The sequence below is a fragment of the Molothrus ater genome, chromosome 6 (genome assembly GCF_012460135.2).
Source record: "Molothrus ater isolate BHLD 08-10-18 breed brown headed cowbird chromosome 6, BPBGC_Mater_1.1, whole genome shotgun sequence".
NCBI classification, from domain to species: domain Eukaryota; kingdom Metazoa; phylum Chordata; class Aves; order Passeriformes; family Icteridae; genus Molothrus; species Molothrus ater.
The window spans coordinates 23634967-23660269 of NC_050483.2; the positions used below are offsets into that span (position 1 = coordinate 23634967).

General features: G+C 45.6%; 2 protein-coding genes across 9 annotated transcripts in view; one reads left to right on the plus strand and one right to left on the minus strand.

The window, feature by feature from the left end:
* Positions 1-16180, minus strand: part of NR1H3 (nuclear receptor subfamily 1 group H member 3) — a 31340-nt gene extending 15160 nt beyond the window's left edge. Inside the window, exons 1-2 of one of the 8 annotated variants that reach the window (XM_036384689.2) lie at positions 14743-14864; positions 13289-13457 (exon numbers count right to left, since the gene is read on the minus strand). The gene's annotated coding sequence lies outside the window, so the exon portion shown is untranslated. Of the gene's footprint in view, positions 1-1979; positions 2039-13288; positions 13576-14336; positions 14489-14742; positions 14865-15537; positions 15562-15624; positions 15698-16099 lie in introns of those variants that run through there. The other 7 variants (XM_036384690.2, XM_036384688.2, XM_036384695.2 and 4 more) reach the window with 7 other exon arrangements.
* On the plus strand, positions 15684-25129 carry ACP2 (acid phosphatase 2, lysosomal). Its single transcript, XM_036384687.2, has 11 exons — positions 15684-15951; positions 16046-16141; positions 16218-16304; positions 18688-18840; positions 19179-19277; positions 19433-19522; positions 21750-21882; positions 21958-22046; positions 22653-22759; positions 22976-23151; positions 23234-25129. The coding sequence occupies exons 1-11, from the start codon at positions 15856-15858 to the stop codon at positions 23368-23370; spliced, it is 1263 nt and encodes a 420-aa protein (XP_036240580.1). The 5' UTR covers positions 15684-15855; the 3' UTR covers positions 23371-25129.
* The last annotated feature ends 174 nt before the right edge of the window (positions 25130-25303 follow it).

The window sequence follows — 25303 nt, forward strand, 5'->3', positions numbered from 1 at the left end:
AACTACCCAATGTGTTTCTGCTTCATGCACTAGCCTCCAACCTTCCCAAAACAGAATGGACCAGATAGAAAAGGTTACTTGTCTTCTCTGCTCCTAAGACAGAGCACTTATCCTTTTGTAGGTACAATAATAACACTTGCAGGCTGAAAAACTGACCTAACAGTGAACAGCAGCACTCTGGTGCTAGGTAAAGAAGCCTACTGAGCATCTTCCTCACACGCACACAAGTGAGAGGCTATGTGACAAGTCTGAGGCTTAGTTTTCACAGAAATGCATGAGGATTGTTTTTATATGACTAAAAATCTTGCAAAGTTTTGTACTAATAATGATGTTATTAGAGATTCACACCTTCCAATCTGCACCACCACTTCAACCAAAAATGCAGAAAGGTGATGCAAGCCCTAACTGCAAGAGGGAACACTGTCTTCTTGACACAGTCAGCTATGCTGCCTCCCACTGTCTGTCTCAACTCCTTCAGTTTCAGAAACCAGGACTGGCCATGTGACAAATGATGAAGCAATTGCTTCTCTCAAATGCAGCATCTTGAGAGTAACCTGATGAGCAGACATACTCCAGTGAAGAAACATGTGGAGATGAAAGGCTGAGGGAAACAAATTTCTGCTAGCCCTTGCCACTCAGGTCTCAAATGTAACACTAAACACTTCTGAAATGTGCTGCCATCAGCTTCACCCTACTCCATTTCTTCCATCTCCCCTTCTTTTCTGAGAAAACAGAACAACTCCGATACTGATGGTCTCCAGGTCAGCACTCCTACAACAAAGTACTGCTTTTTCAGAGACTAAAGATGGCAGCCCTGGCTCTTGTACCTCATGCTGAATGTCAGAAACATTCATCACTTCCTCCAGCAACAATCTCATCCCATTCCCTCAGCTGAGTCTTTCCTCTAAGCCAGCTGAAGCACTTAGACATTCTTCTGGAAGACTTTGATCTGACCCATCATCAACAGACTAAGCTACAGATCACTGAGGCCAGTAAATGAGATATCACTGAGCAGCACAGAATATATAGAAACCAAATGCAGCTAGTGTGAGCCTTCTGCTAAAGAGTGCTGTCCTCTCCCTGGTATTCTTATTTTGGCACTTTCTGTGAGGAGTTTAAGGATCAGGAACCAGTACAGATGCAAGCACATCTCTGAAGAAACTCACTGTTCACGTGTAACACATGAACAATCAGAGGAACAGTACAACAAGCCCTTTACCTCCAAATAATGGATGCTCTGAAGAAAGAGTAGCTTTTTAGAAAGTTTGTTCAAGTCTCTGTGATGTTTCAAAACAGGATTTACTCATTGCAGTCCTGGCCCTGTAAATTACAATATCCTACAGTTTCTGCCAAGGCAAACATATATAGCTATGTTTCAGATCTGTAATGAATCACAAGCAGCCACTCTGCAGCGTGTCAGCATCATGAGGAAGAGACCTCATGTTTGCACACATATGCTAACATGACTGTGCTCACTGTGTGTCAACAGGACAGCACCTCTCTGCAGGGGCCTTAATAGGCTGTTGGTGAACAAATAGAACTGACAGGAAGGGCTATCTTTCAGAGGTAACTAAAGCAGGGATATAATTTGGCATTTTGGCTTCTAGGTGTGCTCTGACATGCAGTATAGATTCACTTTGGCTGCTAGCATTTATCTCTGAAAGCTGGGCCCACTGCAGTGCATAATGACCTCTGCTGAAACCTAAATGCATAACTGACACAGTGATAATGCTACATTGGCTATCAAATGCTGGCTGCAGATGGCCAAGCATGGCCAAGAAAAAAAAACAACACCAGTTAGACTGAGATTTCACAGGACTCTACAGCACCAGCAGAGAACTAAGCCCCTTGAGAGACATCACTGTTCCAATCCTTTCATACAGAGTAACCATATTTTGTGACCTAATGCTCTTCCTATACTGTGTCTGGTGTAGCAGCCAGAGTATTTTCACAAATCTTCCATTGGATCTTGGTACTACCTTGTAGCTGCTTCAGAGAAACAAAGATTATTCCCAGCTCATGTTGGCTCATTCTTCTTCCTTCCCTCTACATCATCACATTTCTCAAAAAAATGCTGAAACAGATAGGAGGTCTATGAGAGAGGCAAAAGTATACATATGACACGTTTCAATTAGGAAAAAGTTGAAAAAGACACCTTGTACCTTTCAAGACAGAAAATTAATCTGTCACTTTGAAAATTAAGTAATACTTCATGTGAAGACTATCAAAAGTCACATGAAAAATAGTAACTTCAGATTGACAGTGGGAGAGACAAATCACAAAAATGCAAAATGTGAAAAGCAGTGCAACAGGACACTATGAAGAATGACTTTGAAGAGTATGTCTACAAAGAATGGAAAAAAGTTCTGCAACACTCAGGGAACAGACTAGCTCAGTTGCCCTGCTGTAAATCCCTCTCTCAGAGAACTACAGGGACAGAGTTTGAAATCACATTATCCATTTTGATCTCCCAGAAGCATAAAGGCAACCATAAGCTGGAAAGAGTTTGCGAGCTACCGTCAGTCCCAAGCTGATAAAGAAAAGTCACAGCCTCCTGATTGCTTTCATTCGCTGTCCAGCTAAGCTTCAGCTGACCATGAGCAGCTGTCCAAGACTGTAGCACTGCTTTGTAAGCCTTTTAAGTTGTTGCTACCATTGACAATTATGCAGAAGAGTCTACAAGTCACTCCCAGCTGTGCAGCTGCATTCTGGTCTCTTGCCCTCAAATTAAGGGTCTTAATTGCCACCTCTCCCTCCCTACATCACTTCCAAAGCCTGCCTCTCTACCTCTGTCCCCCACCTTACTTTAGGTTTTACTCCTGCTGCTGACCGACTCCTTTATTACCCATAACTTTGCTGATTCCTGGCATGGTCTTTGCCCAGGCATTTGTCTCTCCCTTTGAAGTGGGCTTACTGCAGCATCCAGCTCTCACTGGGTTGCATTTGGTCTCAACACAAGGCACGCTGTCTCCTACCCAGGTCAGGCACGGAAACCACCACAAAGTTCAGAGAACAACAGCAGAAGTGACTAATAACTGAAAGATTAAAATAAACAAATGTATGTCACTTGGTTGAAAGAGTACTGGGAAGAGAAGAAAGGTGTTACTCTGAAAGACAGTATCTCTAAAAGAACACTGAAGGGAAAAGTCTGGCTCCTATTACAGAAAAACACCCTAAAGCTAAGTTCTGGGAGCTGGAAGTCTCCATAACTTTCCTTCTAGGATTAGACCTTATAACTACAACCAAAATACAGACAGTTCCATGGACACTTATGAATCTGAACTTAATATGACTTAGCTATTCTGTAGGTGAAGTGTCTATTATAAACAAACAATGGTAGTAGCAACAGGAGTTCAAGCCAGTTTCACCCTACATAAGGCATGTAGACTGAAATAAGTGAATAAATGGGTTAGCAAACTGAATTAGAATCTTAAGGCACAAATGTATGACCAAACACAATGCAATAAAACAGGGTAGAATAAGCCTGAAGTATTTCTGCTTTGCTCCACATAAAAAGTCCAAAAAAACCAAACCTGCTCCTTGTCCACGATCTGCAGAGTACAATATTTGTTTCTTTCCTGCAGCACCTATGGACTCCCTCATTTTAGAAATACGGCTTCCCAAATTTTAAATCAGATGATGACAGAATGCACTGACTCTAGTCCCACCCAGGGAACTACAGGCTCTGCAAAGCTCACCCCCAACAGCAACTGTTTTGCAAGTCAGCTCTCTTGCTCACATGCCTCATCCAGAAACAGGTGCTCCCTGATCTCTCTCACCTGCCTCTCATTATACCTTGCCTGGCAAAGGCTGAGGTTTTGGGTTTGCCCTTCCCTTCAACTCTTGGTTTCTGTCTGATTAAAGAGAGCCATGTCAACACAAGGAGCAAGAGGCAAAGAGAGCATACATGTGACTACTTTCAGGGTGGGTAAGATTCTGAAATGGACTGTGCCTTTATTTTTCCTCCCTCCCTCCCTCTCTCCCAATTGCCAGATGTCCTTGGTTCTGCAAGGAGGAGAAAGGAGACGAGGTTATTGGAGTTCATTCACACTGCACACAGGGCTGCTCCTGCCTCTCTTCCTGTTTGCAAGGAAATATCACTCCCACTGACAACAGGAGACAGAAAGAGGCAGGCACGTGGATAGGGGAAGAGTGAGAAGAAGAGGGAAGGGAAGAGAGAGAGGGGAGGGAAACAAGGAGAGGGAGGAAGGGATTATGGTAAGAAGATAAGACTTTTCCCTGGTTAATGAACTGGAAATGAATAACAAGTCATATCAGGAGTGATGTAGCCACCTTGCTGCCATGAATTCCTTTAAAAGGCCATTGACACAAGTTCCTTTGAACTCTGGAAAACAACATAACCCTGATCTAGATAAAAAAAATCTCTAACCCCTTCTAGGCTTTCTACTGTTACCTCAGCCTTCAAGTTTCTGGCTAACCTAGAGTATAGCCACCACAGGAATGGCCAAACCAGGACATGCACAGGCTTACAGCAGCTTACAGATGTGACAGCAGCAGCATCCCTCCATCCTTCCCTCCATGCCGTCCTGTAAAACGACAAGTCATCCCTCCTCAGTTCTGTCTGGCCAGATGAGCTGTGTAGCCAGTTTCTCAAGAGGGGGAGGAAACAAAGCAGAGTCACTTTAGAGGGACACCAGCTTCTGCAGCACTCACAGGGATGAACATGAGCAGAACTTGCTGTTTGTTGCTGAACTGCAATAATCCCCTGTGCCTGGCCACGACTCCAGCTCACTGACAGCTCAACACTACTATCAGCACCAACCTTCAGATGGCAGGAAGCAGGACTGAGTCTCTGATAGGGGCTTCCTACAGGAAAAATTCCATCTGTGCTCCTCCCAGGAGGATGAAACACTCAGAGTAGCTGCCCCCTCCTGCTAGCAGAAAGCAAAGGGCAGCTCTGTGCCGCTTCTGGGGAAGCAGAAGGGAGGAAATCCAGCCTGGGTCCTTGTCCACACAATGTGTCAGCATCAACTGCAATAGCAATTTTTTCCTATGGAAACTCACTCTAAATTGGAAACAACATTCTTTTGCCAGTAGCACTCAATTTCTCCAAGCAAATGTAGCTATCCTAGCAGTAAGTCTTCTTTCCCCTTGCACATGAATCTATGCAAATGTGGTTTTGGTTTACACGTCTGTTTTTCTTTCTAGGGTCCCTGTAATGGCTAATAGTGTCATTCCTTCACATTTCTAACCACAACACCAGATACACACATCACCAACAACAACAAAAAAAATCACTACCAAAACAACAACAAAAAAAAAAAAACCCAAATGTAAAAAGTGTTCAAGCAACCAATAAAACTTCCTACTATAAAATAATCTGCTAACAAAATCCCCCTTCAGTTTGGAAAATTAAAGTTGAGGTGTCTGTAGCTCATTAATCCTGCTACTGACCAGCTCTTACACACCCTTCATGAAGCAATAGTTCATCACATCCTACTTGAAGGCCAAAAATGCAATCTGACCCCACCACCTCTGTTTCTTTATAAATGCCACTGCATGACATCATGGAAAACAGGACCACAGACTCAGTTTCTTTCTGGATGCCTTCTCTATATTTATTCAGCCATCAATATCTTGCTCTGCACAATTATACGTAGCTATGCAAAACATAACAGTCAGGCATTCTTTGAAGCGACAGTTTTATAACCCAGGGCTTCCTTTGTCTTCCCAGAGAACAGTTTTTAAAAGAGGCAAGAAGTAATAGTGTCACCAAGATCAGAAGCAATGAAAATAACCAACTAGGTCCAAAAAGCTGGGTTTTTTTAAATGGGGCTTGCATAGAAGCTGGAAGGGAGTGGGAAAAATTAGAGAAGCCTCTCTCTTTAATAATTGTGGACTTTTCTGGGAGCACCATATTACAGAACAAAGACTCTACCATGAATCCTACATTCCTCTTTTATGACCCTCAGTCCCACAGACGTTATAGCCCAGCTTCAGGGAAACATGAGTCTGATTCACAGCAGATTTGAGAAATCACCCCAATGCTATTTCCAATCTGAAGCATGAGATCAGAACTTAAAAAAAAAAAAAAGAAGAAGAAAAAAAACGAATACCCAAAATAACAACATCCTGGTAGTGGAAATGCCAGGGAAAAGGGCTAAACCTAGTCCATAAGGAACAAGAGGATCAATAAAGATTATGTCTAGAAGAGAGTACTGCAGGCCTTTTTCCTGCAGACAGAAAATGGTAGTGATAAGTAATACCACAACATACCGGGGTTTTTTTTACCTGTTTCCTTAAAAAATTATTTCATCTCAACTATGCAGTAAGAGAACAGCTTTTCATGATCCATGCCTATTCTAGCCAAGCACTTTTTATTAAGGGAAATCTCCTCAGCTCCCCAGGCTGTCTCAGTGCATCTCTTCAACACAGAAACTCAAACTGCTGTTGACTCCTCTGAGCAGGAACATGGCACAGTCCACTAACTGCACTGAGCTACTAAAACAGACAAAAGCAAAAAATAAGCAGCTGCACCATTTTATCAGGAACACAAGATGACAAAAGACACATAGAGCCATAGCATATATAATGACAAAGCCAAAAAGATAAACAAAAAGAGAAGTTAAAAGCTCTCAACTCCTATCCCTTGTCCAGACTACGTTCTCTTTCAAACTGGTCTTCTCCATCCTCTACCAGCTATGAAATTAGAGGACAAGAAGAAGAGAAGCAAAAGAGGAAAGAACAGAAGGGGAAGGCTGCTTACAGTAAAACTCTTTGCTCATTTTACTGACTTCCTCCTTTCCTCCCACCCCAGGAGTACTTCCATCAGCATACTGCACATCACCATAACTGATACAAGATTGCTTCTGGGAAAGAACCTCTTAATAAAGTCTCTATATAACACTTTGTATCCAAACACCATTCCATCCAAAAGCATCAATCCAAACAAATACTAATGCTCACAGGCAAACCAGAAATACAGTACTGGATTGCAAAACAGGCAGGAAACTCATTAAGATTCCCTTCAGGGCAGTAGGGGAAAAGCACTGATTCCCATTCATAGAAGGATCATCCCTAGATGTAGCACAGAGGTCAGGAAGAAATTACAGTACTACTGAAATACCCATACAAAGAACACATCAGAGGGATACTGTAACAGAGTTTTAAACTGCTTCAGGACTAAGCTTGACTGGTAGTCTATTCCCAACTCAAGCATCATCAGGGGTTTATTTTGTTAGGTTTTGCTAATACTGCTCTTAGAAGAGCAGGAGCAGAGAGGCAGGCTTGCAGATGTACATATCCAAACATAGATCAGCCAGAAGACTGCAGCACAGCAATGAAGGAGATCAGAAGAGCTGCCAAGAAAGTGAAGCAAAGACTGGCAGAGGGGGGCAGGTCAGAATAAAGGACTATTAAGAGCTTTGCTGCAAAGTAAACTTGCCCTGCTTTTGACTACTCTTCTGGATTCTGGCCTGTATAGGCTATTTCTGCTTTGGGGGTCATTGCAACTGAACCCTTACAAGCTACAGTGTCAACAAAAGAAGGAGGACTTCTCTGAGTTTTATAAACTCACCAAGCAGAAGCTAGGAGGGAAGGGTTAAAGGTCTGAAAGTGAGATAAAGAGATCTGTGTGACAGGAAGGGAGCATGTGAGAGGGCGTGTGACAGGCTGTGTAGCAGAATGTGTGTGTCAATCTCATTGCCTTTGAGGCTCTTGGCCAAATGTGGAGCTGAACTTTCTGCAGACTTTGTCCTGCCAAGTCATGTTCCCTTCTCACACTGCCTGACATCACCACAAATACTCAGCTCAAAAACAGTCCAGATCCGGACAGAATCCACCGCTGAAACCCCAGCCAGTGAAATGGCTGCGCTGATGGCACACCCACCAGATGGGAAAGCAAGCCACCCACTCTCCTCACAGCTTGCCTCCAAGCACCCAGGAGGCCTCACCCTCATCCATGCACAAAGTGCCCTACCAAGGTACACAGAGCCAGAGGTGCTAACAGAACAATGTTTTCCTATTTCCCCAGTAACAGCTCAGAACAGACTGAAAGTTTGCACAAAGGTTTTAACAGAAAAATGCAAAAGAAGGTAACCATCAGACCATCTGAGTTTGTCACAAGCATCCTGCTGCAAGGACTGCAGTCTACTCCCAACTTCGGCACAACCCCGCCACAAGAAGGAAGCCATCACACATGACCCAAGGACAAATGAGAAGCCAGCAATCCTGCAAAGACTGATGCCCCAGCAGAGTCTGCAGGAAGCCAGCAAGTGTTATCCTATCAGAGCACTCCTATAACCTTGACTTCCCAGAAATAAGCGCAAATCCAAGATCAAGACTGCAAATTGCAGCATGTGTACAAGTGTGTGGGAGTAGGCAATGGGACTAAGCCAACAAGTGGCTCCATTTCTTATTTTGATCCTTGTGTCAAGGAAGAAGGGTGTGGATGGTCCACTGATTCTGGGACACTGCTAAAGGCACCACCCAGAGCAAGTATCAGGGAGTAGCAGTGGAAGATGATACTGAAACAAGGGAGAAAAAAATCTGCAGTCTCTTCTTGTTTTTTTCTTCAACCCTCACCCCTAGTCTGCTGCTTAAAAGCAGCTCTTTAGAAAATGCCCTCAAAGTACAACCGCTAGGGAGAAAATTAACGTTTTCTTCAGGCAAAAGTTTCTCCTTTCTGCAATCCTGTTCAATTTCTACAGGAACAAACAACAGCTTGGGAGCTTTCTGCAGACCAAGGAAATTTTTTTTTTCAGTCTCATACAGGCCAGAAAGTTATGTCCCTGCTTTTCAGACACATACTGATAACAGAGGCTACCTTGTATGATCTATAGTTATTCTGTATCTTACATTTTAAGTTTTTATTTTTCATTTTAAAACACTCCTCACAACAGAAGTTCCCTCTTCCTTTGCTAAGGAAGGGGTTCTGACACCTTCCTTGAAGGCACATTAGTGCAACCTTGCCTGTCCTCATGCTATATGGACCTTAAATTACATCCTTCCTTATCATATCTTACCTGGCTTCCTGTCCAGACATGCAGATGCCTGAGAATGTCCATCTCACCAGCTGCTAACACAAAAGCCATCTTTTGAACTTCTTCCTAGCCCTTTCACAGAAATCAACATATTATTCCTTTCCTGCACACAACAGCCAAAGGTGGGAAGCAGTCAATCAGAAGACTGGAATCACAAAGTTGTTTTTTGAGGGCCAGGTGACAGCTTCTCCTTGTACTCTTGAAGCTTGCAGCTGGCTGAGCTGAACTGCCCTGCCTCGGTGGCACTTCTCATGCAAGCCAATGCACGCTGCTGAGGGCTGCCCACAGGACTCTGAGTGTGCATGTGTGCCTGCATGTCAAGGCATGCACCACCACAGCAAGTCCCAAAGGCTGTTCCAGCACAAGTTCATGTGCCCACACAAAGCTGCATGTGAGCTTCTGCTGGCAGACGTGCAAAAAGCCACTACATGTGCCTCTCTGGCTGTGAGATCCTCCAGCAAAAATCTCTGGCAAGGCATGTGGAGTCCTTCGGGGGCTGGCACATTTCTGCATGTATGTCTGTGGCAACCAAGACATACTACAGAGCTGTTACAGAAGCCTACCTGTGCACCCTCGTTTCATAAGAGCTCTAGATGAGAATACTTAAATTCCAAACATTTTCCTTTGAGTTGGTTTTACACACAGGTTTCAAGATTACACTTGTTAATTTATTTTCTAAGTCAACGGCAAATTATGACTAAATCTAAAACAACCATTTAAACACACGCAGGCCCTATTCAAGCAGGACATGGCTACTGGAGAATGATTAAAAAGTCTAACTCTAAACTCCAGAAAGTCATGCAGAGTCAGTACAAAACAATTCTTTCTTAAAAAGGCAGAGAGATTAGTTTCTTCAATTCACTTATTAAATTAGTTCAGTTCACTCAAAGGTGGTGCAGGCAGCATAAAATGGCTGAAAGGTACCTCTCTCTTAAAATCTCCAAATGAAAACAAGACAAGGAACAATGAGTAATGCTCATTCTAAGATCTGGAAAGAGACAATTACCAAAACTAAACAGTTCATTCTGCTAAATACAGATAACACTACCCTGATAGAATCCCTATTATTTAATAGCACACTCCAGCAAGGATATTTTTTCTTATGTATCCAGCGCATGATTTGTGTGATTATAGTATAAGTATAAAAAAGTGGATATTTGATTTGACCTTGTTATTCAAATGCAGTTTTGTACAATTCACGAGGAAAGAAATTCACCCAGTAATTACAACTGGCCATTTTGTAATGTAAACATTTACTGTGATATAATAGCATAAACAGATGTATGCAGATACACTGTATCGTCCTGTTTGGCAAGAAGCAGTAATAGATGAGCCTAACTGATTAGACTAAAGCTGCCTTTTAAGAAATTACCAAATGCAAAAAAAACTTTAAATGAATTATTTAAATCACTAACTTTAATCATGATTTCTATCAGCAAGTGGGAAGCCTTGATTTGAACCAATCGACCTTGCTTGCTTCACAGCTGCAGGAGGACTGGTGGGCCAACACTGCCCCGCTCCCTGAAGGGAGAGGATAGGCTTCCATGCACTATTGGTTTCAAGAAATTTTGTGAGCAAATTTGCCAATATTTTTTAAATCTTAAAACAAATCAGAAAGCCTTATGTGCCAGGAGACACCTACTCTCTTGTCAGTCATGTGCTTTAGCAATCAATCTGATACTCACCTAACACCTTATTTACATCTCAGAGAGGTTTCTATGAGTACAAAATATAACCTGACTCTGCAACATGGCTTTTAAATTGCTTCAATTCTCAAATCCCACAAGATAGTTCTCCTACTTAATCCTGATAGGCACTAGCGTCGGTCTGCTCAAAACAAGCATTAGATTTCTCATTCTCTACATTCATTTCTTCACCGACTTCCCACTAAATAAACATTCTTTTTTTCCCCTCCTTAAACCTACTGGGAAGATCTGCAACGCTCTGCTCTCCTCTGTGCACTACCTTAGTTAACCTTTGTCCTCCCCAAATAAGATTGTTAAGAGTTTGACAGTGCATACTCCGAAGTGATTTATAATATTACACCAAAATTATGTAAATCACTGTAAAATTTTCTTTTTGACACTCCATTAAGCAAGTAATTTTGCTTTACAGGAAATCTAGTTTTGAGATCTCCAAATATAAAAGTACAAGTTACACTAACTTTAGGGGTGTCTCTCTTTCAGCGGGAACACAAGAAAGAAATTTGTCTATGTTCCAAATATGGGAAAAAAAGTATTTGGTCACAGGAAGTCACAGAACAAAACTGACACAGGAATGCTAAAGGAAGCCGTTGTTCCATTTCTAACTGATATATTTTTAAGGTCTGACTGAACATGGACAGCCTCTTTTCATTTAACAATATTAAACACATCTCTGAAACCTGAAATAACTACAATGAAAATGTTAAGTCAAACAGTACTCGTAGTACTTAAGTCAAACAGCAGAAGTATGATCTAATGATCAAGTTCAAGCTGTTCATAAGCAGAATGCAGGTCTTAATGCAGACCTGTACCTATAAGAAGGAAGCACTCCCCTGAATTCCCACCTAAAATTAAGTTCCTTCACACTGAGACAGTTTCCATAGCCAAGAGAATGGGAATCTGCCTTCCTGAGTTATTATGCTGTAAGGAAAACAAGTCAACACATCCTACAGAAGATCAGCAGAAAATTCTCCCACAATGAAACAAAGTATCTTTGTATAGAATCATAAAATGGTTTCGAATGGACCTAAAAAATCAGGTAGGTTCAACCCCCACAGCAATGGGCAGGAACACCTATGGCAGTTCTGGAAGACTGACTTTTCTCCAAGGCTGTCAGGTGTGTGAATCTCATTACTTGGTGGGGGAGGGAGAAGAGGGAGAATGACAAACAATCTGATAAGCTTTCCTATTCAACATGCAAAGACCCACACATCTGCAACAATGAGACTTTCACAGCAGCTGCTTCCAGAGCAGAAAGCAGGATCATCCTTCAATGCACCCAAGACAAAGCACATTATATTCTACACTCTCCTTAGACAGATGGAATCACAACGTCTGAAGAACAGCAAGAGTTAAAGATTTTTAAATTCAAAACTTGAAATTTTGAAAACTGTCAGTCTTGACAGCCATACAATCACAGGCCAGATCTAATTACAAGAGACATACTTCCAAGATGTGAGACCATCACCATTTGAGCTAACATTCAAACAGCAAAATTCCTTCTGTTTGCCTCAGAACAAGTATGCCGAGTTGTGAGGACTAATCCAAGAGAAAGGAAAAGAGAGTCATAGCAATCAAATGAACTTACCACAGCGGAAACACACTCTTCCTGCAGGTGTAAGACAGGGACAAGGCAGCAAACTCTTGCTCTGTATTCGCAGGGCTGCACGCCTGTCCTGCATAGCCTCCCCCTGCCTCCCTGCACAGCCAGCTGGTAAGGAAAACATGCTGACAAGGCACAGGGAGCTGCAGCAGCAGTAACTGGAAACAGCAAGCAAGAGCAACCCCAGGCACACTGCCAGGACACACTAATTCTGTGATAAAGTTTCCTGTCCATATTTTTTTAGATTAGGCAATTTATATAGACATAGATCCTGCTGTGGTACTTCTCTCTGCATCCCTTCACAACACGAGTAGCTGCAACTTTCCTCTGGCAGCTACAGAACTCCCATGCAGCTCAAAAATGACCCATTTTCTATCCTCCCTCAGGCTGGTTTAGGTTTGTTTCCTCCACCTTTTGTTTTGGGGGTCTGGGAGAAAGTTGTTAAATATTTTCACCCTGGTTTTTCTCCTGCAAATGCTGGCCTTCCTGTATGAAGAAGAATGCATGGGCATATTCATGTATGAGAAAGAAGTATCACTGCAAGTGCTACATTCCAAGAAGGGGTCACAGCAGGAAGCCACATAGCCTGTCTACCCTTACAAGCCTTACAGCAGCAGTATCTTCTGGTGAATATGCCACAGGTGCAGTGACAAAGAAGTGTACCAAGGCCAATCTCCACCTGGTCCTTGCACAATGTGTACCACATCCAATGCCCTCCTTCCACAACCCAAATGATAGAAAGGTAGAGCTCAGCAACAACTGGCTGAACTTTTCAAACAGTTTTTGTTTCTATAATTAAAATATAAGGAATGTTTTTCTATTTCAGCAAGGGGGTTATGTCTTGATTCAGACTCAATTTAAAAAATCAAGCCCCATCATTCAGTAAAGGAAATAAAAAACAGGCTTTCTGTTTTCTTTTGTCTGTGCTCAGGTATAGCCCTCTCTCTGACAGCCAGGAACAGCAGATCAACTCCACGTACCTTGGAACACGAAGCAGATCCGAGAGGACTCTTCCCTACAGACAAACATAACCTGCAGTCATAGCCAGAAACTGTCTGACACACAGTGATCCAAACTGTTAGTCAGAAACGTGACTCAGTGTTGGAGACTCCCTCAAAAAAAGCCTTGCAGGGAAGAGCCCAGCTGTCCCTTTAGGAAAAAGAAAAGAAGGGAAGGAATTTTCAGGAGACAGAGCATTTCTCTTTCACCAGTGATCCAAGGTTTGCTTCCAGCCCATAACGAAATCATCTCTTGACAGATCTGTGGACTTCAGCAGCATAAGCGTCAGTGAAACAGCACAATGAAGAGTAACCACTAATGTAAGCAAAGTTACCTTTTAACAGCACCATGCAAACTAACAGCCGTACAGACAAGTTTCTGTCCTAGAAAACTCGCAACCTGGGTTGACAGGATGCAACAGGTGAATGACACAGAGAACTTCAAGCTGAGCAGAGTGGAAAGCTAACAAGTTACCACAAAGCAAGTAAACATCTCCTGACAGCACGTCCGGAGACAGCAGACAGAAACCCAGGCTCTTCAGACGCACGACAGTAGCCACGAGAAACTGACTCCGCTCCCCAGACGCCTCCGACCCCCTTAGCAAAGGGACTCTCTCCGACAGCGCGACCGCTCAGTCCCCGCCGGCAGACACCGCGCATTACGGCCGGCGCTGGGCTCTGGACCCAGGCCGAGAGTGACCCCTTCCATCCCGTCCGCCGGGCCCCTCTGGGCTGAGGCCGCCAGCCCGGCCCGCACCCCGCCAGACCACGGGTGCCTAAGCGGGATGGGCCGCCGCCGTCCCCCTTCCTTCCAGCACCTTCCAGCGCCGCCGGGCCCGGCCCGGCCGGCAGCAGGACGCGGGCGGGCGGCGCTGCGCCGCCGGCTCCGGGTCGCAGGGAACGCTGCGGCGCTCGGGCCGGCGCAGGCCGCGGGGCGGGACAGCGCGTCCACGTCCCCCGCCGTGAGTCACGGCCCGGCAGGCGGCGAGAAGGAGATGCCGCCGCCCCCAGAGCCAGCGCGAAAAGTTACCGGCGCGGGCCGCGGCTCCCGGCGATGCGCGGCCGCCGCCCCCCGTGGCGCAGGTGCCCGAGCCGCGGGCGGAGGGCCGGCCCGGCCCGGCGCTGCTCCCGGCGCTCCTGCCGGCGTTCTTCCCGGCGCCGCGGCGGAGCTGCCGTGATGTCACGCGGGCCCGGGTCACGTGCAGGCGCCGCCCGCCCCGCTCCGCCCCCGCGGGTCCCGCGGGACGCGAAGGCTCCGGGCGCGGGTGATTCCCGGACGGTGGGACCCGCACGGGGGCCCGGAGCCCCTCCCGCGCCGCGCCCGCCCGCCCGCCCTCAGCTCAGTCCCCAGCAGCGGAGCAAAACCAGCTGCAACAACAGAACTATCCCAAAGCAGGTGCTGCAGGAACAGCGCGCCTTCCCCCTCCGCAGAGAACCTTTTCCTTTCAGCATTCGCCAAGAACTTCCTCAGTGGTGCGGTATCGGCAAACAGAGTAAAAAAAAGAACGCGGCTTCGTGCTGTCCTAGAGATAGGAAATAGAATTCAGTTTAAATTCACTAAGCATTCGAGCATGAGCAAAGTAAACACGTTATTCCGTCCAGCTGAGCCTCGTGTATTGCACCAACCCTGCCCTGAAATAACCCCCCTGCTTCACAAACAATTGGCACCCTTACTGAGACCTTACACACAACTTTCTAACGCAGCAAACTACGGAAAGTTTTAAGCAAATAAACAGGTACCAAAGAGCTGGGTTATGAGCCGCTGTGCTTCATGACTCCAAGACTTCTTTGCAAATGCGAGAGCCATGTTTCCTTCTTTCCTCAAAAGAGAAAGCTGAGAACCTCATTCACCGCTCTCTATACACTTCTGCGTGCAGGCAAGCACTAAGTAGCAGTAAATTCGTTTAACTGCCAATGATTTTTCCCTCTACACGGCACCTACGAGATCCTCGACCAACGATCCAGTGGGTGCACAGGCGGCAGCAGAAGCCGGGTTTCATCTCACACTCGTCTAATTCGACCAAGTTTCGTAAAGAACAACCAAAACTGGGCAAAAGCCGCCAACGCTGGGCAGCCTCTTTGCCAGGGAGCAGCAGCAGCTTTCCATTCCACACGGGCATCCTCAGGCTGACCGGAGGGATGCGACGATTAGCGACTCGCGGCTGCCGGGCACTGCCCGCCAGGCCGCCTTCCCTACTTCTGCCCACGAGTTTACCCAGGAGCACACGCACAGCGTCAGAGCACTGCGAAACCTCGTGTCCTAGAGCGAAGCTGCGGCGGGGGTGACACCGCAGCGCCCTCATTCCCGCCGCTCCTACCGAGCGCCTGCGCGGCTGCAGCCCAGGGCGAAGCCTCCGGAGGGCTGACAGCAGAACTCAGGGCCGTCAGCCCGAGGCTCAGGGGCCTGAGCGGGGCTCTCCCACCGGCGGGATCCTCCTCCTCGGGGGCGGGCGCAGCGCCGAGAGCGCGGCCGGGGCTGTGCGCTGCGAAACGCCGTCCGCGCGGGCCGGCGGCCGCTGGCGCTTGGTTCCGGGCGGTGTGCGAGCGCCATGGCGGGCGGGCGGGGCGGCGCCGTCCTGCTGCTCCTGGCGCTGTGCCTGCAGCCGCCGCCCGCCCGGGCCCGCAGCCTCCGCTTCGTGACGCTGGTGAGGGGGACGGGGGGACGCGGGGGGAGTCGGGCCGGGCCGGGCCGCGATGGCCGGGCCGGGCCGGGCCGGGGTGACGCGGTGCCGCCCGCAGGTGTACCGGCACGGAGACCGCTCGCCCATCAAGGCCTTCCCGCGGGACCCATACCAGGAGAGCGCCTGGCCCCAGGGATTCGGGCAGCTCACGCAGGTGCGGTGCGAGGCGGGGCGGGCGGCGGGGGCCGGGCCGAGCTCCAGACCGCCGGTGACGCCCGGTGCCGTTGCAGGTGGGGATGCGGCAGCAGTGGGAGCTGGGCCAGGCCCTGCGGCGGCGCTACCGCGACTTCCTCAGCGACACGTACCGGCGGCAGGAGGTCAGTGCCAGCCCCCCGGCTCGGGGAGCGGCGCTCTCGGCCGCCCCACGGTGGGCCCGGGGCGCCGCGCGGGCTGGGGCTGCGGGTGGCTCCTTTGGGAAGGGAAACGCCAGCGCCGGGACTCGTCTCCAAGTACTTTCGTTTCTTAGCCCGTTCCCACTGCAAGAAGAAGAAGAAGGGCCCAAACGCAGGCTCTGTGCTGAGTCTGGCCGCGGGGTGGGAAGGCAAATCCAGCCAGAGTTGTGAGACTGTTCGAGCCACTCACTCTGAAGTCCAGGGAACTAAACAGCAATGTTTGTTGTAGCTGGTATTTGTTTCTTACTCGAGCTTATGAGATTTTCTTTTCCTGTTACAATAGCTCACAAGAATGCAGCCCGTGTTGGCCCTGCCCTCCCCAGTGCACTTGAGGTACAATCTTACCAGAGTAGATATTAGTAGTAGTTACTGGCCAGCAATGACCCTCTCATTTCCTTTCAACTGTAAAGTATTGACAGTTGCCCAAAGCTATTCATTCCCCTCTCTCTCATTAGGATGTCCTCACACTTTATAATAGTTCTTGAGAAACTGGTAGGTTTCTTTTGGAAAAAGTCACAGAGCCCTTGTGGAACCATGTACTAAGCACAGACAAAATGATAAAAGATAAAAAAAAGTAAGGAAATAAAAAGTCCTCCCAAGTACCTCTGCTAATAATCAACTGGTACTGAGTCAATTGAAAACATGAACAGGTGTCCAGATGAGAGGCTTGTTCAGATGGACAGCAGGCAGCCAAGACCTCTTGCCCTACTACAGGCTCTGCACCACTTCAGTTATTTTATCTGAGCTCAATTAGCTGATTATACAGACAGGGCAAACTAAGAATCCCCATACACTTTTCCACGTTTCTCCCCTTCTAGGGCTTCCCAGTAAGAACCCAGTTTGTCACAGTTAAGATTACATCCCTTCTTTGACATTTACTTCATCAACAAAACTTCCAGCATTGTCTCAAACACAGATCCTTTAACTATCCTCATTATTTCCTTTCCAAACATACTTCACTCTTATACACCTTCTGCAAGCTGGAACTCTTTTCCTTCTCTTGCTTGAGAAAGAAAAACAAACCAAGATGTGCAAACAAAAGCTGTTCTGCTAACCAAGCCTGAACCCTTGCTCAAGTTGAGCAACCTCCCTTGTAAGAAGTGTTGCCTCTGGGTGACACCATATGACTGTCTGTCACCTGACTCAGCGACAAGCTGGAGCCTGGCAAAAGGTGCTGAAGAAAGCATGTACACTTAGGGCTTAATTGCTTGGGGTTTTTATGATACTTCTAGAATTAGGTCCTTATCTTTTAAAATATCTCATTTCTTCAGAGCTTACCAAGGATAAAAGCAAACCCGTCTAATGAGTACAGGGTCAGTTTTTTCAAGCCACTGTTAAGAGGTAAAAGTGGGCAGACAGTTGGGTTTTTTTCTTGTGACTGTAAAGTTTCTGATGTACACTTCACATGAGAGGTATTATATAGAGTATATATATATTTTACGATTCTGTCCTAACACTTTAAAAATCACTATCTTTACATTATATTTCATTCTTCAGGCTTTTTGTTCTTGTTTTGGATCAAACATGCTGTTTCCTGGGACATTTATTTATGATTTCCTGTTGGTCCTCTTATTTTATCACTGGTTTCTCTATTTCCCCTTAACTGTTTTCAGTACACAGATACCAGAATACTAAAGTTTTGCCATGTTGACCTTCTGAACATTGCTGTATTTTTCTCATTTTTCCTTTTTTCTGGCTCAGAACTCTCTTCTGAGCTCTAGAATGGTCAAGTCTTGGCCCATTAATCCCAAGAGCCCACAATGATCAGATAAAATCCCAGCACTCCCTGTTTTTGTTTACTCTCCTGTTAGTCAGATCACTTTTGTCTTTTTTTCTCAGATGGAAAAACTGAGGTTTGAAGAAGCCATTTCTTTTCCTGAGCACAGTCAGTCATTCCTAGAACTGACAGCAGAATGCAGGAGTTTGCCTCAGTCCTGCTCTGCAAATATGGCACATTTCCTATCTGTACCCATAGTTTTCTGCATCTTTGTCTTCCTCTTCTCTGAACCTTCCTCAGACTCAGATTCAGACTCCTTTCTATCTCTAACCTCTGCACGCTGCACCTGCGTATCCCATTGATCCCGACCAGACAGCTCCAGTATTAGACAGCAGATTGTCTCTGTGTGTGTCCTTACAGCTTTGTCCAGGCCAACATCAGCAGGCTCGGTCCCTTTGACTCCTGTTCCCCTGTTGTCCATGAGCAGCTGCAGGGCACTTGGCAGTGTTCCTGGGCGAGTGCATCATCCTGTGCCTGAGCATCACCGCTTGCAGGAGCGTTAGTAATGGTGCACTGTCCCTGTCCTGGCAGATCTTCATCCGCAGCACAGACTGTGATCGGACACTGATGAGTGCAGAGGCCAATCTGGCAGGCCTCTATCCCCCAGGAGGACAAGAGATGTTCAACCCTAACATCTCCTGGCAGCCTATCCCTGTGCACACAGTCCCTGAGTCTGATGAAAGGGTAAGTTCATCTCAAAGACATGTATTAACTACTCAAGTAGTGTAGTGTCCAAAAATATTTGCTATAGTCTTGATTCAGATTGTCTTGAACTTCTCCTGGGACCTACCTTGCAGAGGTTTTCGTATTTTCAGAAGAAGATGAGAGAATTCAGGGGCTGGGTTCACTCAACATGTCAGGTGCAACACCTGAGCAGACCACACATGATCGGGAGTATGTCAGCAGGCAATACTTGAGGCTGTTTATAGATGCAGTCAGGGTTTCATTACAGCTGTGCATGTTTACTGCAAATTCTGTACTCCAGCATTCTTGGTGACCTGGCTGCTCTTGTCTCTGCCCAGCTACTGAAGTTCCCTTTGACCCCTTGTCCACGGTATGAACAGCTACAGACTGAAACACGGCACTCAGCAGAATACATAAATAAGACCAAAGAGAATTGGGTAAGTGACTGTTTACATGAGAATAAGGTGGTTCTAGGCTTGTAGTTATCACCTCCATATAATCAGAGCTCTGAGAAAAGGGAAGGGATACCAGTGCATATAATACAGTATGAGATTAGAAAATTGAAGACCTTTCTCTTTTGTCCAACCTACAGCAATTCCTGGAGATGGTGGCAAAGGAGACTGGGATCCGGGATATCTCTCTCGAGAGTATATGGAGTGTATATGACACACTGTTCTGTGAAGTAAGTCTGGCCATCATCTTACACCCACTGGAATCTGGTCTTTAGTATTCACTGGATTTGGTGGAAATTATTTTACAAAATCCCGTGAAACAACTTTTCACCTTACAATTAGAAGTAATGTTCTAATTTCAGAATAATAACAGCTCCCACTCACTAGAGGCATGTGCCAAGAATTACCTATTTTTGCACCCTATAACCTCCCACTCTGTAGCTCAGATATATATCATGCCAGAGTCAGAAAAAGCCGTACCTCTCTTGAAAGTCGCTAGAAAATGACTGCAATCTGAAATCTTTAGAGTGTCTGTTGACCAGCCTAAGTCAAATACCATAGAAATGAGATCTCTGCAAACTGAAGAAACATTAAATTTATTATTTAAGTTGGGACCTTAATTAGGACTATTCCTGGTGATATCTCTACCTCTCTGTTTTTTTAAATCAATCACTTATCTTTCTGTGCTTATTTTAATGCCATATCTAAAAGAAAATAATGCTATCTAAGTTAAGCGGGGTTCACTCACATCTGTTTTTGACATATTTTCCTTTGTCAGAGAAAGACTCTAGAGACAGATGTTACCCTTTACCATTTGGGATGGGGGCACCAAACTCAGTATTTGAGTCGATTTCTGTTGAAAACATATCTCACGAAGACTTAAAGAAAATCAGAAATTGGGTTAGCTGTGCTGTGGTAACGCTAAACTAAAGGTCACAAATCCAGGATACTTAAAGTTGTTACACACAAGTTTCTCAGTGTATAACTGTACAGCGTGATCTTTCATGTCAAACTAGTGAATTACTGAATTATGGACACAGTAAACCAAAGCATTTTGACACTGTGTCACACTAATTCTATGAGAGTGCAAGACTGCTTCGCTTGCTGGCAGTGGTATACAGTGGTGTGCACTATTTTGGGGGTGTAAAAGATAAATCAGCAGGGAATTGCACTTTTCTATGTAAAGTAGCAGCTTGGGTTGCTACAAGCTGAGAATATTCCAGTCCAAAGCTGCATTGTCCTATGTGAATCTGCCCTTTGTATCACAAATCTCATTTCCTATCTTGTAACAATCACAGGTGAATCAACATGTATTGGTAAAAAAATATCCTTTGGTCAGAGAGATCCAGAATTTCACTTAACGAACTTGCAGATTGGGCCTGGAAGGCCAGGTGACAACCACTATAATCCCAAAGAACTTTGAGAACAGCCCACAGTCCCAAAGCAAAACCAGAATGTTGTTAAGGAAAGAGTGTTTCTCACTCAGAACTGTACCCTCAGGCTGATTGGTCTCTTCAGCTTCTTTGGTCTTCCTCCTTTTTAGTAAGTCATGCAAAAAGTGCCCTGAAGAGGATTGTTTTTCTCACCTCTGCCAGTAGAGTCATTCTGCTATCTGGACGGAGACAATAAAAAAGTCCAAGAAATAGCTGAACTTACCGGTGATTCTCTTTGTAAATTAATGAAGAACTAACTAAATATCCAAGCTGCTGATGGAATTTCTCTGAACCACTCAGACAGAATGTGCCCTTAAGGATATTCAGCCTCAACTTCCAGAAATCTAATGGGATGCAGCAAAGAAAATTGTTCTCAGTAATGCCGGGAAACCACAACTGCTGTTTCTCTGCCATTATAACTAATCCTTTCATGTAATGGGTTGGCTGCAAAGCAAGTTCTTCTCTTGGTTCCCAGTTCTCGGGCTCCTGGGTTTGAGTACACGGCTTTGTCAGTGGTGCATCCCACTGTTCTGTCCACAGAGCACTTGCTAACTTTGTCTAGTGTCTTTCAGTGGTCCTCAGAGCCTCCAGGGAAATAGGTGCAGCTACACCAGAAACCCTGAGTTTGTGTTCACTCACTTACCTGTTTTTTTTCCTTCGACTGCATGCCATCTGCAGGGCAGAATTACCCACATGTAAAGTTAATGCCCTAAGATTATTGTATCAATTAGAACATAACCTTGCATTCCAGCTGTGCTTTCACAGAAATGGAGCTCTTAAGTTGCAATCTTTATTCTTCTCATTACTATTTTCTGGAATAACACCAAAACCCACATATATTCTTTGTATCCAGCATAGCAGTGTGAGGTTCAAAAGCACAAATAGGAAAGGGGCATATTATATTGCATATTTAAAATAGCGTAGGAAAGTAGCAGCAGTATGGGCAGGTCTCTAGACACCCTCCCCTTCTCTGTTTAATCTGTGACCTGTGCTACCTGCACATGAATATTATTTCTCTTTCTAGCAAGCACACAAAATGGATTTGCCTGGATGGGTGACTCCAGAAGTCATGACTCACTTGAAGGAACTAAAAGACTTTGGTTTTGAATTTCTGTTTGGGATCCACAACCGGGTAGAAAAAGCTCGTCTGCAAGGCGGTGAGTGCACCAGGGAGGGAGCCTTGTGCTGCTCTTTCTGGCTTTTGCCTCTTACCAGCTGTTCTCATTCCTCAGGGGTCCTGCTGGATCACATAAGGAAAAATCTAACCAAAGCAGCAAATGCTTCTGCCCATCAGAACCTAAAACTGCTTGTCTATTCAGCGGTAAGTTAAAGCTGGGGCTGGCTTTTAGCCATCTCCTCCTGCCTGCAGGGGATTGGGGTTTGGTGATAGTTTTAACCCTTTCTAGCTTCCCTACAGCCCCCGTGCAGTCACCAGGACATGCATCTTTGCCTCTGACTGGGTGGGAGATGCAGTATTTGGCATCGTTCTTCTGGGATCCCTGAGGAAAATTCCCAATGTGTCCTTATTCCTGTTAGCTCAGGCTCATGAACAAGACTGGCAGACTTTAAGGAGACACTATTTATTTGCTAGATGGGTTGATGCTACTCAAATATGATGTTTCAGAAGTGTGGATACAGTTGTCTCCCCTTTCCAGCAGCCTACTGCCTGAAAGGCCAAGTATTTCTTCCAAATTGCTCTCTAGAGATTAATTCTCAGAAAAACAGTGCATATGGCTGTTTCACTTCCTCCCCTTCTCTGGCACCATCACAGACCACTGTTCTACCAGTACAGTTCCTCTCCCATTTCCAGATGGAAGTTACAAAGGTGACGTCCCCTCTGCACTGCCTTCTCCATTACTGGTATGGTCTGAGCTGCCCTGACACATCCCTAAGGGTGACTGATTTGGTTTTTTTCCCTCTTTCTCAGCATGACACCACACTTGTGGCACTGCAGACGGCTCTAGATGTCTACAACAAGAACCAAGCACCATACGCCTCATGTCATTTATTTGAACTGTACCAAGAGGATGATGGGTGAGGGCTGCAGTAAAGACGTCTGCTGTGATTTCACCTTGAGGGTTAGACACCTAGGCTAGGCTCCACTCCTGGGGCATGCAATCTTGCTCCTAGTGGAAGACTCATGAGGAAAACTTATCACCAGAATAAAGGAAAGGGTGTGCACACTTAGTTTTTGGGAAGGGATGACTTGAACTAGAGAAAAAAAACCACCTTGCTCTATTTTGTTTTCAGTAACTTCTCCGTGGAGATGTTTTACCGGAATGAGAGTGGGAAGGAGCCCTTCCCACTGACAATCCCTGGCTGTCAGCATAAATGCCCATTGCAAAGATTCCTGGAACTCACAGATCCTGTTGTGCCCCAGGACTGGGAGCAGGAATGCAAGGTATCAAGCAGCATGCATGACACAGGTGAGCCCAGGCTTGACCAGAGTGTGGCAGAAGGGGAAAGTCTGGGTGATACCGTGCTGACCACTTATTTTCTCCCTTACAGAGCTCTTTGTGGGTTTGGCTGTGTGTGGATCCATTCTCCTTCTCCTCTTGATTCTCCTCTTGACTGTACTCTTTCGCATACAGTCTCAGCCCCCTGGCTACCGGCACGTCTCCAATGAAGGAGAAGAGCAGGCCTGACAGTTGCTTCAACTCCTTCCCAGGCAGTAGGAAGGAGCTGTGTTGCCCCTAAGGATGATTGGGCACCTTCAGTTACTCAGCATTCTTCTATTTTGGCCTTTACTTCCCAGAACAGAACTGGACTTGATTTCTGGATACTTTCTAAAGGTGACATCCTTTGGAAATAACTGAGAAAAAGAACTGAGCTACTCTAAGGAAATGACACCTTAACTTTGAAGCCAATATACTCTGTGGTGCTCTGGTCCTCATACAGCTTACCCAGTCTATGATTCCCAACATGGCCAGTTTCAAGTTTTCCTCCTTTCAAGTGACTGTAAACGTTACCACTCACCATGGCTGTGGCAGAGAAGCTTGGGCGTGCAGTAGCTGCCACATCCAGTTGCATTTCCCTTCAGGGTCAACCCACTTTGAGTGCTTTTCCCTCACATCATAGAGCTGCTGATGGTAGAAAGGCTGAACTTGAGCTGGGGGTACAGCTCACCAACAATGCACCAAGACTCATCTACTGTCCATGCAGAGGGAACTTCTGCAGATGATGGGAGAAATGTAAAGCGTTTCTTGAGGTTGCTGTCAAGTAGCTGCTGCTGGCAACTGGGGTTTTTTTCCCCTCCTCACATTGTGGGTCAAGAGAGGACTGTACTGAAATCAGGACAAGCCTGAAAACCTAGCAGTTTTCAGTCAGTCCTGGGATTGGGCTCAGAGTAGAATCAAGAGTAAACCCAAAAAAGCTCTCTCATGAGAGAGAGCAATTTCTGTGACCGAAGCAAACCCACACTCAATTTCTTGTGCAATGTTGCTCTAGAAAGGAAAGTCCCTCTAGATAAGAAACTTGGTTTCTGTCTAAAGATCCCAAGTTTAAATTTTACTTCCCATATCTGAACTTCAAGGACTTATTAAAGGGAGTATCCAGTACTCCAGGTAATCCAGATTCAGCCCAAGGAATATGCTTTACTAGCACAATGTTTTTATGCTGTAATTAAGAGATGTAGCAGAGCTGTTTACCTAAGACTAGATTAAATGCCAAGTTCTATAGTTTTTCTTCCTATCTTCCCTACTGGATGGACAACAAACATTAAGGATCAGAATTGGCAGGCCAGTATGGATTCCTTTATTTGACACACTTTTGGGCATTTTGTCCAAAGTGTGATTCTTTCTCCAGCCTGGCCTCTCTGCACACTGCAGCTGCTGCAGAGATCTTCACACCAAGTGCTCACTACCTGCCTTGCAGTTTTTGGCAGAAAATGAGACTGCAGCAGGCACCAGAAGCACAGGCTCTTCACGTGGTGAAACTGCACATTCACTTCCTACTTTTACTTCCCTTTCTGGTGCAGTTCCCTTCCCCTCCTGGATACAGAAGCCAGTTCTTAGGTTACAAACATTTCCTTTTGTTCCCCCTAAGGAGTACCATGGGGACTTTTCTCCACACCGTAATCAGCATCTGCCAGCATGGGAACCCTAAATCAGCAGAAGCAGCTTGCTGTTCTCAGCATCTTCCTCACCTTTTTGTCCTCTGAAGATACGGACTAGGTCTCCTGCACAGCAAGACAGTCATAAAGAAAAAGCTACTGCCTGTGAGAACAGGCACAAGAAAGAGGTAATAGAAAGTGCATTTAAAAGGACCAGACCTGTTATTTTTAAAGGCACCAAATTTTGCACACACACAGAAAAGATTTTTATGATGATTTAGACATTTTGACTGTGAATGACTTTCTGTACTTGTTCCAATACATTTCATTATTAAAATCAATTTCTCAGTGAACTCTTCTCCTCTTCTCTAGGAGTTTACAGGGTTAGCACCACTGTGCTCAGTGTTGGAAAGCAGACAATTTACTGCAGCATACCCCCCCAAAGGAATTCCCTGTTTCACAATCCCACACATCACACAGGGAGATTTGACATAAACTGGTTTTGACTGCAGCAGCTATTCAGGGAT